The sequence below is a fragment of the Talpa europaea genome, assembly GCF_964194135.1.
Source record: "Talpa europaea genome assembly, chromosome: 9".
NCBI classification, from domain to species: Eukaryota; Metazoa; Chordata; class Mammalia; order Eulipotyphla; family Talpidae; genus Talpa; species Talpa europaea.
Window position 1 is genome coordinate 3,213,792 of NC_140076.1, and position 12,042 is coordinate 3,225,833.

Consider the following 12,042-nt stretch of genomic DNA (forward strand, 5'->3'; position numbering starts at 1 on the left):
TGCCTGCTAGCCAGTTTCTCTTTCTCTTCCATTTTCAATATTTTGCTTTTTGCTTGCTTGCATGGGGCTGCAGCCTAGGTATGCCAGTAAGTTTCACATCCATTTTGAATGAAATGAGATAAAATAAGAACTAACCCTAACTACTAACACGGCTACTCCACCCCGCAGGACAGCAGTCTCAACCGTAGCTGTGCCGGTGCATGAGTGAGCGCGAGGGAGGGCCTTCTCCCCGCAGGGCATGCTCAGAACTTGGGGGAGAAACCTTCACTGTTACCAGAAAACACTGGTGGGGCACGTCTCAGCAAGGCTGCTCTGCAGGGAAACGGTGCGCGAGCGGTTATGTGGGGTGAATCACCTGCCACCTGAAGCGCCCTCGGCTCCAGTGGCCCCTCCCGCAGGCGCGCTGGGCCCGACACGCTTTGGCCTCGCTTTGTCTTTATCAAACTAATCTGTTTCTTGTTCAGAATCACTGTTTCCCCGAGAGCCCCACGGTAGTTCCCCTTCCTAACACTCCCTTCCCCTGGTGCTCTGAGGTAAGTCAGCCCACAGAGTTCCCGTCAGACCCTCCAGAACATTCTCCACAGGGGAGAGAGCGGGCCAGGGCGGCCCCAAGTAAAGAAAAGGCGATGTCAGGGGCCTAAAATGTGTATGTCCTGTGCCGTGCTGGAGACGGGATGTCCCGTGGGGTTTGTGTTTCAAAGACGTGACAGCAGATGGGTGTCCACACCAGGACGAGTGTCCCTGCTGCGGGCAGCACGCGACGCCGGCTTGTGAGGAGCCGCGGGGGGCGGATCTCTGGACACGGGTACGAGGCGTCCTACGTCAGGGGCTGGGGCAGGCAGCTGGTGTTTTAAATCTGGAGTGGAATTCACCAAAATCAGATGAGTTGGATCAATAGGGCATTTCCCTGTAGTCGTAAGGGCAGCTGCGTCTAAAATAGGACAGGGGCGCCCCTCTCAGCTCCACTCAGCGCCTCCTTCACCCCACGCCAACCGCAGTCACCCGCGTCCAGAGCAAAGGCCACAACTCAGAAGCTGCTGGAGATACTGTCTCCCATCTAACTAGACCAGTGCTCGTAGGTCTCCATTCTCTTTAAAGTCAAAGGTTGACAAACTTTGTCTTAAAATGCCAGACCGTGTGTATCCCAGGCTCTCCCACAGCCACGAGCAGTGGGCGCAGCCGGTAGAGCCGCTTCCCATGCGTGCTGGCCAGGCGCGGCCCACAGCTAGAGCCCGCCAGCCCGAGGTGACAGGGTGAGTGTGCGTACGGAGACCCGTTGCTGTGAGAGACTTCAGCTTGCCACTGTAAAACCATGGATAGTAGCTAAAAAGGAGGCTTATTTAAAATATTAAGGAGCTGAACTCATTCGTAAATTTAACTAGTTCCTCTTTAGAATTAGACGGTTCACTATTGAATCACTTCATGTTCCCTGGGGTGGAGCTGGCTCAGAGATGTCTGTATTTGGAAGAGGAGAAAGGACATGTCTCCATTTCTCTCTTCCAGTCCCTTTCGCTCCGTGTAGACAGAAGGTATTTCCTTCCACTTGAGGCCCCCCATGAGAACAGATGTGGCCCGGACAGTCTTTTTTCCCTGAAAGTTGTCATGTCCGTTGTGCTCTGTGCAACAGAGTCGGTCTGCTGCAAGGGACCGATGTTCTGGTAAAAGTAGTTGCTGACGCACTTGTGATGACAGGAGTGTGTTTATCCGGAGACCTGTTGCTATAAGAGACTTAACATCTCACCAATTTAAAACCATGGATAGTAGCTAAAAAGGAGGTTTATTTAAAATATTAAGCAGCGAAACTTAATTAGTTTCTGGTACATTGATGATCATTTTTGAAAGTGCATTTTTTAAAGGTGCTTTTCAGTCCAGCCAGAGCCCTGACCTTAAGTTCACAGGATCCCGCTGCCTTCCGCCCTCAGCTTCTGTGGCCCCTGTGGAAATTCCCAACATCCTCGCGCTTGCCAGTCTGCGGGGAGTTTAATAGTTCGGGGCCTAGAGGCTGAGCTTCCTCCTGGCCTGGTGATGTCTGTGTGCCCGCAGGGGAGTAGCGTGTGAGTGGCTCCGTCCAACCACCCACAAGCCTTCTCCCATCAGATAGCTCAGCGTGACTGATGGTCTCCAAGCTGAACTCTCGGGACACAGCACATTCTCAGAGCAGCATTTCTGTCAGAGAAGACAGTTTACTTACCGATGTAGAAACTAGACCACAGTTCAGATGTTTTAGCATTAAACCTCAAAAGATAGTATTTGAGGGTCCTCCCTGGTGGTGCAAGGTGTTAAGTCTCAGCACTATGAAGCTATCGGCAGCCACTGCAGCACGAGTTCGATCCCTGGCCAGGGAGCTGACCCACAGGGCGCAGCAGACCTCTCCTGTCTCCCCGCTGCTCCCCTCAGCAGTGGATTTCAGCAGATCTGCCTGTTTTGCTCCCCACTCTGTCTCTGGTAAATCCTCTCACCTCGGGCCTGTACCCCAGCTATTGTATGCTTAAATTTATAAATAAAATATTTTTTTTAAAAAAAGGTAATATTCGAACACTTACAGAATTAGATTTTATGTAAAACACTCTTTGAACCCAGTCCCGTGTTAACGAAGCAGAAAGCGATGGAAAGAGGCCCGAGAGGTGAATCCCAGCTGCACAGCAGTCAGAAAATGGCATTCCTGTCTTCAAATTATTTGTTTTCCCTTGGCAAGGCCAAGCACAAGCACCAGGTTCCTCTGCACTGCCCAGCTTGGGTTGACGCAGCCCTTCCTCAGGCGGACATGCCTAGTCACTCACTGTCCCTGACTCACTCAGTGCATAGTGTGGCCCTCTGGAGTTCCAGACGCAGCTGGGGACATTTGTCCATTTGTCCTGGACACTGAAGCTATTTTAGAGAACACTCTGGTTATACACAGGCCGTTGAATCGACAGTTTCCATTATTTTTCTCAGCTAATTGAGGTGTTGCGCAACTTTGAGCAAGTGATGGGAGAGATTTTAAGGTTGAGGAAACGTAAAATGAGCGTGTGGAAAATGCCACTTCCCAGGAGACGCTGTTTGGTTCTGCAGCAGAGACCTCATGCAAAGAAACAGGGGAGCAGCTGAGGCACCCCACAGCTTCGGCCCCAGAGAAGTGAGGCCATGGGACGATGCCTCTTTCTCTAGTTAGAAAGCGGCTTCCCACTTCTCCAAGACAAAACCTGCTTGTGGGTAACAGAAAATGTGCTTACAGATCAGCGCGGCCCCTCTCTGAAAAGCACTCCTAGACAGATTCCTTCTCTCCCTGAATGTGATGGTCACTCCCTGGCAGGCCTCACGGCGGGTGAGGCCTACAGGCAGCAGGCTAAGCAGAGGGAATTCTGGTGTTTAAATAACGTATTTCCTGTAAATTGCCAGCCTAGTCACTCATAGTCAGTGACTATCTTACTGTAGTGAAAGAACCCTGATTGGAGGAAGAAGAGAGAGCGCATTTTGTTCACAAAAATGTAGCAAGAGACTTCCTCTGTACGACCGCAGGATTTCCAGATGCTTAACCTTGCCAGGTGTGGCCAGTGACCTTGGTAAGTGGTGCTGCCGGTGCAGATGGTTGAGAGCAAGCAGCGGCCCGCGCCGAGTCGGGGTGGGTGGGTAGCAAGGTGGGTTACGCTTGCACCTTGCTTTGCTGCGGGCACCTTGCTCCAGGGTCAGTTCTCTGACCATGTTTGAGCGTAGATTGTTCACTGAGAGAAGCGAGACAGAGCCGTAGCGTTCGGCTGCCCCGGTGCCCTTCCGTAGTTGAAACACACTGAGGCGCATTTGCCAGGTGGCCCATTGTATTCAGCGAGGAGTAAGGAACGAACGTGGGATGTGTCACCGTGGATGCAGTTTCAGTACCCAAAGTAATTTTGTCTTACTTGCCTCTTTTAGGAAATGAATATTTTTGGAACACAGTGGTGTGTGTTAAATGGCAGACAACATGCTCTGTGCCATTCTTATCGGGCCTCTCTGTCTTTTTTGTTTTGCAATCCAAATGAGATTTCTGGAAAATGGCAAGATCTCTGTTTTCCTAAATTCCCCACGAGCTATTGCAGCTCTCAGAGCAACAGGTAACTAAGCAGAAAGCCGCCCCCGCTGCCCTTGTCTTCTTGACGTCCAGCATTGCGAGGCCGTCCCTGCTGAAATCACTGACTCATGAAGCATTCCTCTGGCCGAGCACTACCAAGCTTGCCTTGTGCTTTACCCATGGGGCCATTCTTTGCACAAGTTTCTGGAGCAGGCCTCCTTCATGGACCCATAGTGGCCGTTGGACGTCCGATGGAACTGGGCCTGTGGGCTGCTGGCTTTCGTGCTGTTGCTTACCACATCACTTCAGTACATGACGGTGCCACTTTTGTGGGGGGAGGGGGGTGGGGGGAGGGGGATTTAGGCTGCAACAATATCCCAGAGTAGTGATTCTTTTCAGCCTAGAATGCTTGGGAACTTCCTGGGATTGTGTTTCATTTTGCTGGTTGAATGGTCACAGGCCCAAATCGCACTATCCTCGGGGCCTGAGCTCCAGCCCAGGGTTACAGGTCCGAGGTCCAGTTTCCTGGGGTTTGGCCTCCCGACAGCCACCTCGCCTGTGCCTGCGGAGGCCATCGTGTCTACTGCGGTCACTGCCTTCATGACCTCCACACTGCTGTGCCTGTCTTCTGCGTAAAGCTGTTCAGAAGTCAGTAAGATCACGACGGGGTCTGTTTTTGTAGAACCTTCGTTCCAGTTCTTTCTTAGGCCTGGACAGGTCTAACAGACAGTTCCACTTCCTTAAGAGAAGCCCAAGCTCACCAAGTTCAGGGACACTCCCTGGGGTTTGTGTAGCACAGGCAGCGTGTGGCTGGCAATGCCTGTATCTGATGGCATAGGCAGGGGCGCCACAGCGACTAGATTTTCAAGTATAATTTCATTTCAAAAGTTCAGTCCGTAGTCACCAAGTTTGCTTACTGGACAGCCTGCTTAGAACACATGTGCTGTCAATGAAACGAGTTCCACCGATGATTTGGGGTTGGGTCTATAAAATTTCCCTCTTTTTCCTTCCCTGATTTTTTCAGTTGTTCCCTCTGTCACGTGAACAAGACATAGTGACAGGTGTCAGGGCATAGATGGTTAGTGCAGGTAACCGGTGGCTGGGAAAAATCTTAAGAACGTATCTGTTCCAGAGGGTGACAAGCAGGGGCAGTTATTATTTGAAAAGAAGCTCATACTCATTGAAGCACATTCTGGAAACACAAATAAGCAAGAGGAATCACGCGAAGATAAGACTGTTAGCCGTTAGTGTGGCTAGAGGGATTTTTAGTTAACATGTGCTTTTTAGTGACTATCCCTGCTGATCTACTGTTCCTGTAATTTCTTCAAACACTCTGATGTGAATTATCTATTTCTGGCTTATCAACAAACATTCTAGTGTGAGATATTCTAAATCACTTCTGTGATAGAATTACTTGTTTTCTGTTTCTTTGGAAGCAATATAACATTCAGACAGTGTCTTGTCTAATGGCATTTGATTCAAAACAAAAGAAAAAAAGCACCTCTATCTTATCCTAATACTCTACCCTCAAGGAACATAAAACTCCACTTGCGACACCAGTGGGGCAGGTCACTTCCATCTAAACTTTCAGAGGCAAGATGCTATGACACATCTGCAGATGAGAGAAGGAAGCTAAACATGTGCTGCCTCCGTCCTTAGACTCAGTCTTTTTACACGTGTCGCATGTCTAGACCTGAGTTCTGAGAGCAGTAAGTACATTTTATGTGCAGGTTTGTTTTTTTCTCCGAAACATGTTAATAAAATCAGCCTCAGGTCTCGTAAAGGATGACATCTCAGAGTTGAGAAAACTTAATTGTCGTCATCAGAACCTCTTCATCTCATGCTTTGGAAATTTTCCAAAAGCCTGTTTTCTATGAAGTTTTTTTGAAAAACCAATAAAAGAATTTTTTCAATGTTTCATCCTGAGATATTAGAGGCAGCAGAATGGGGTGAAGTTAGGCTTGCAGCCCGCTCCCCTGCACTGTGTTTCAGGTTGGGGTGTCCCGGGCAGGGCTCCCCTGGCCTCAGGTTCTGCCCATACATGTTGGAGATAATGGCCTGAATAAGCTGGCAAGTGCCATGTGACTTGGGGAGCTGTTGGCACATAAGCGTTCTCTTCTCTTTTCAAAATTCCTCCTTTAAAAAACTAAAAACTATGCCTGCTAAGTCATTTAAGTCATTTCCTGTCACTTACAATGCTTGTATACTGTGGAAGCTTCATCACGAAACTGAAGAAGCAATCTCCATGTTAGCTCAGTTAGGACAGACTAGGAGGTATTCCTGAAAGCTGGGTGCTCCCATTCTCCCTGTGCACCCCTCGGGGTCACTTCTGAGTGGACGAGTGTCTCTTTATCTCAGTGGCCCATGAGGTCGCCACTGGTTTTACAGTAGGGGATTTTCACGGGGGCTTCGAAACACGATGAAGTCCTCGATTGACTTTTTAATCAGTTTCAAAAGAAACTGAAAACATATGTGACCATTTTAACTAGAAGAAAAGTCACACCCACTGGTACCAGCTGATTACAGATTCTTTGGTCTGAAACGTGCAAAACATTTCCAGTTGACAATCCTTTTTATTTCCTCTCGATGGTGAATGTAATATTCTGGAAGCATCCCTGCTCACTGTAGGGAAGCCGTGAATGGACATCTCTGTGTGTATGCTACCAGATTCTGAGTTCAGGAGTCTTTGGATTCTAGAAGTCTCTTCAGTGATGGAGTCACTTGCATATTTGTGGCCGAGTTCTGTACCGGCGCACCGGGCACACTCAGCCCCAGGCAGCATGCACATTTTGCATAAGTCAGCACAGAGGTCTGTACACGTGCGGACGTTGCATGCCCAGGAGTCACGTTGGCATCAGTGCACGCCTTGCATTTTTCCAGCCAAAAGGGCTGATAGTCTAGATATTGCATGTTTAAAAATTGAACACAGACGATAGCATGTTTCAATTTTTAAAAAGCCATTTATCAAGTATGCATGTCCAAAACCAGGGACCTATAATGACGCACAATTCTGTACTGTAGTGGAATCCAAATTAGCCTGAAATTTTTAAGAATCCGTGGCATATTTATTTATAAAATTCAGAAGTAAATACTACCTGGGTCCAGCTATGAACATGGCCCCAGATGCTGAATGCAGCTGTTGAGAAAAGAGGCTTTGCCAGTTTTGCAGATGTACTGTTTGGTCAAGCTGGGTGCATTTAGTAACTAAACCAAACAAGTCTTCCAACATTATCATTCTTTCTAGTAGTAATGATGGTGAAATGATAAAGCTTTTTTTCTGAAAGAGAGCACCTTCTCTTTGAAGAGGTTGTATCAGCTTTGCGGTACACTCAGAAACGAATCTGCTCGGAGGTGGTAAATATAATTACTTTCTTAACTTGCTCTTATAACTGCTAAGCCTTCTGTTGAGCCGGCCAGCCTGTGGAGGGCAGCAGGCAGCCGTTACGCTGTCTCAGAATGTCTTCTTCCCACCCAAGTGTCACCAAGAATCTAGTTAGCAAGTAAACGAGCATTTGTTTGAAAATGAAATTAAGTTCATTGGTACAACTCAAAATACCAGGGAGCCCTTCCTCTCAGGGCGTGTGGGGAGTGAGGTTTAGAACGACCAGCTGTTGAGAAACACCATGTGAGGTCTGAGAAACTGCCGCTTCTGTCCGGTGAAAGTCATCCTCTCACACCCATTTCTGGGAAACAAACGTCACTGTGGTTCGCAGAGCTACAAACTCAGTGTGGCTTATCCGGCACGGCCGACCTCAGAAGGCAGGCCCTGGGGTCACCCTGGCTTCTGATCTTCCTGCCATCCAGCTCTTAACTCATCAGTAAAGATGAACATTATTGCAGTTCACCCGCTCATCCGGGGTCCCATCTCTATTGGCAGCCAGGTCAAAAAACCAAGGCACATTTTTATGTGGAAAAATAGAGACTGGAGGTGATCATTAACGAATAATCGGCTGTTGGGAGCTTCCCAGGATGCTGTAACAATTCTATTTAAATTTGACGACGACCCTTGACAGCTCTATAGGACAGAGCATCTCGTGCTGTGCCCTGCCGCTGCCCACCTTGGAGCACCGGGGAAGCGAGCGAGCGTGATGTCTCTGAAGTGTGCAGTGGGAGGAGAGTAAGGCACTGTGACAATCAGAAAGACGCCACAGTACGTGAGTGAGGCTGTAGGGTTGCTCGGATGGGAGACAGGGTTCACAGTAGCTCGGCCTGGCAGGCCTCAGCCCAGCTCCCCCATAGCAAGGGCTAAATAACCGCGCGTGGAGCCTCCCTCCTTGCTGCAGACGGAATTACAGGGCATGAACTTGGCGGTCCACCAGGCCAAAAAGGAAGATATTTGAAGTTAGCTTTCTCTAAGGTGAGCGTGCTCTTCCCTTGGAGTTGGCGTGTAGGCCACAGGCCAGCATGCTTTCTGATCAGAGGCTTGATGTAGCGCAGAATCTTAGGAGGAGTCATGGCTCTGAACGTCCCCCAGCAGCTCAGTAGAGGTTCCTCTGGCCGTCAATCCTGAGAATGATCTCGGTTGGTTTCCCACTCAGGGAACGGTAGACGCCCCCTCCGCGCCCTGGTGCTGTTTCACTATGTAGTTATCACCTGGTGTTTGTTCTGTTTCTCTTCCAGAGTGAAAGAATTGAAAAAGGCCAAGGGACTTGAAGACACACAGCAGCATCCCTTAGCAATGTGACATTGCTTTTCAAACTGTTTTCATTTCCGTTTTTAGCAGAGACACGCAACACACACGCACGCACATGCACACACACACACTCCCTCTGCAGTTTGGGGGCGATCAGCTGCAGGATTTTAACAGGAATGTTTTGGTCATTGCATTTGCACTTTCATGGACAACTTTTCATTTGATCAGCAAGACATCTTGGAACTCAATCTTCTGTTGGATCATGGGCAAACAAGGAACTGAAAGAGGCCTCCTTCCCTAAGGAGGGAGCCGGCTTCCTTCTCATATAGGGCTGTATTCAAACATCGTGTGGAACTGTACAAATATTTATACCAAAAATATTGATAAGAAAAGGTGGGGATGCACTAGCGACAAGGGAGAAGACTGTTTCCTGCACCTGTCAGTCATTTCCAAGAAGCTGAATCTTTGGGGTTGATTCTCAGTGGAGGACCTGGAGCGTACAAATCTGTGCCGGGTCCGCGTGTTCTCATTTCCTTCACTGTTTCGATCTGATTTTGTTCGTGTGTTCGTTTCTGTTTTAATCTCTACAGCACACTTAATGCAACTTTTGAAATCTGCAGGTTTTTAATGTCTTGTGGGAATTTGCAGAGGGGCGGGTGTGTGGTGGACGGGGAATGCGCGGGGAATCATGGGAAACAGCTTACAGAGTTTAAATTTAGTTTCTGGTCCCCAACCCCCCCCCCCCCCAAGAACCTGCGAGTATAGATAGTCATCATCTTGTCCCCTTTCTCACGGTCGGCACTTTAATTTCTTTGCCTTACTTTCACGTGCAATGAGAATTAACTTAGAGAAATTGGTAAAGCATGTAGCTTTTTTAAGTAACCTTGGAAACTGTAGTCATTCTAAGGAATCATAAACCTTGCCTGGACATTTGCCACCTAAAAGATCAGAGTGGTGCTGCGTTCTGGCCAGTAAATCCCATTATTTTTGGCGATATCTCATCCAAACGGAGCAGTTTCTGTGTATATATAGAAGGTAGAAATGGAAAGTGAGAAAATATTTGAAAGGGATTATATTAATTGCTAAATATTTTATTCACAAAGGTCAATAACATGGCAAGATAAAATTATTTGTATAGTTTTGTCTGAATGAGCGAGAAAAATGTGGATGTATTGTTTGTACATATTGTATATATTAAAGAGATATGTGCATGAAACCAAGAAAAAAGAAATGAACAAAAGCAAAGCATTAGTGGCTATGGTCTGTAAAATGAAACAAAAAAAAAAAAACTTTATTTCACTATAAGAGTACTTTATTTTAAATGTTCTTTAGAAGAACATTTTGCTAAAGCATGACTAAACTGCAAAAAAAAAAAAAGAGCTACTGTATTTAGACTTAGGAAAAAAGGCAGAGTAACATTACTTAAAAAAAAGGATATGTTTACATTTAATTTTGGCTACCAGGAGTTTATTTTATTTTATTTAAAAAAATTTTTTTTGCCAATGGTGCCAAGTAATGTGAATGCTAATATTGCTTAAGAAAATTAAGTTACTTTTGCTAAACAGATAATCATAAGATGAATCAGTATATAGCTTAACACCATCCACTCACTCCGACAAAGAACACTTAGAACGATCAAAACCTGACAAAAGAAATAGTATGAAAAGTAGAAAAATGTCTCACGTTTTCATATCTCCTGCTGGAAATCAGAAAATGTAAAAAAAAAAAAATACTGCACACAAAGATCCTAAAAATCAAAAAGATGCGAACTGGTCTCGTAGGGATGTCGTGATCTATTACTGTGTCCACATCATGAGGAGCCAAAGAAATCGGATGCTTTTAAAAATTAAACTATTAAAGCTAAATTGAGAGAATAATGTGCGCATTTGCCGATGCCAGTTTAAGATTCCCAGGTTACATTTCAGGATCAGTTGGTGTGAGAAGCTGAGATCACCGGTTTTTCTTGGTTCTGGCTGCCAACTGTCAATTCAAACTCAAGACTTCTTGTGAAGCCTGAAAATACTCACAAATAAGCTTTTAAACTGGTGTCTTTGGAAGGAAAGTAGATACAAAAACGATTGTGGTAAAAACTGGGGTCAGTGCTCTTGGTGCCTTTTCTATAATTGTACTTGTTTTTTAATTACTTCCTTTCACTGCCAACCTCGAATTACTGTACAGTATACGTCTTACTGCTTGTGATCAGCTTCGACAACAGTGGCAGCCCCACACCCAGAGCCACCTGTACATTTGTAAACTGACCTGACTCGATTTTGTTTTTAAATGTGTGGGTTATGTTGCAGCGGTTGCAGTCCCCCAAGCCCCTCTTATTTTACACAATTTGACGTATAGGAGGACACTGAGTAATTTACAGACACAATAAATGGGAATTGAATGTGCAAGCCAGCTCTTTCAGAATATCCTATATGAACACCGAATTTAGGGACGTTTATTCCATTGATTACGGTACAAATAACCGATCTTTTGACAAGAGTAATGACCTCAGTGGATTTGCTTTAACCCTCACATTTTTTTTTTTAAATGTTTCACATGCTACATTATTAGCTGAGTAAGTTAGAAAATTCCGGAAGATAAAGACTGACACAGAATGAGGAGGGTTCTTATGGAGGGGATAGGAAGTAGGTTCCAAACCTTCCTGTGTAACTTACCAGTACAACTGTGAATCCCAGGTGAGGTTCAGATGCACTTCCACCGGAACGAAGCATCTCTGACGCTCTTTCTTGGTTGCGAATCTTCATTTTGAATATAAGACGATAGGTAAGCGCAGCTCTCTTGGATAATCTGAATTCCCAAGTGCCAGGAGTAGGATTTCATTATAAAATTAATAGCTAATCTTATTCTGTCTCCTGAAGATTTAATTGCTATTCTTGTTACCCATTTGAAATCAGCTGTACTGTGTGAACGAAATAAAGACAATAACTTGAACCCCTCTCTGGCTGCACGGTCGCTTATGGCAGTTCCACACAGTAGGTGGCGCCCAATGGGGGGTCCCTGAGACTTGCATGTAAAACTAGTCTAGATGTCTTCTTTTTTGTAAGTTTTATTTTTGTAATTGTGCATGTAAAGCATCATTGAATCAATGGATCTGTTGAAGAACTCAGCTGCTGGAAACCATGCAAAATGTTTTGAATTGCCCTTAAAATATGGAAAATGTTTTCTGAATGCTTTATATTCTTTCTGCTGTAAATTAAAAATGAAGAAAATTTCCCCATACTATGTGTGTGTTTTGCTTCAACTTCACCTGATGCCTTTCAAACCAGACAAAATCATTTCAGGTATATCCTTCTATCTAAATAGTGTTTGACACTGAGCGTTGCACCGTTTCAGATGTCCATGAAAGGGACGGTTTCTCCATAAAGCCAGTTCC

The 12,042-nt window shown here is 46.0% G+C and overlaps 1 protein-coding gene across 11 annotated transcripts in view; it reads left to right on the top strand.

Moving 5' to 3' along the window:
• CAMTA1 (calmodulin binding transcription activator 1) overlaps window positions 1-8,708 on the top strand; it is a gene marked incomplete at both ends in the record, with an annotated part of 637,202 nt that extends 628,494 nt beyond the window's left edge. For 4 of the 11 annotated variants that reach the window (XM_084243546.1, XM_084243548.1, XM_084243549.1 and 1 more), the window contains one exon: window positions 8,645-8,708. In XM_084243546.1, the coding sequence (XP_084099672.1) occupies window positions 8,645-8,708 (64 nt within the window). Of the gene's footprint in view, window positions 1-3,888; window positions 4,068-8,644 lie in introns of all 11 variants that reach the window. The other 7 variants (XM_084243543.1, XM_084243544.1, XM_084243547.1 and 4 more) reach the window with 3 other exon arrangements.
• Window positions 8,709-12,042: the final 3,334 nt, after the last annotated feature.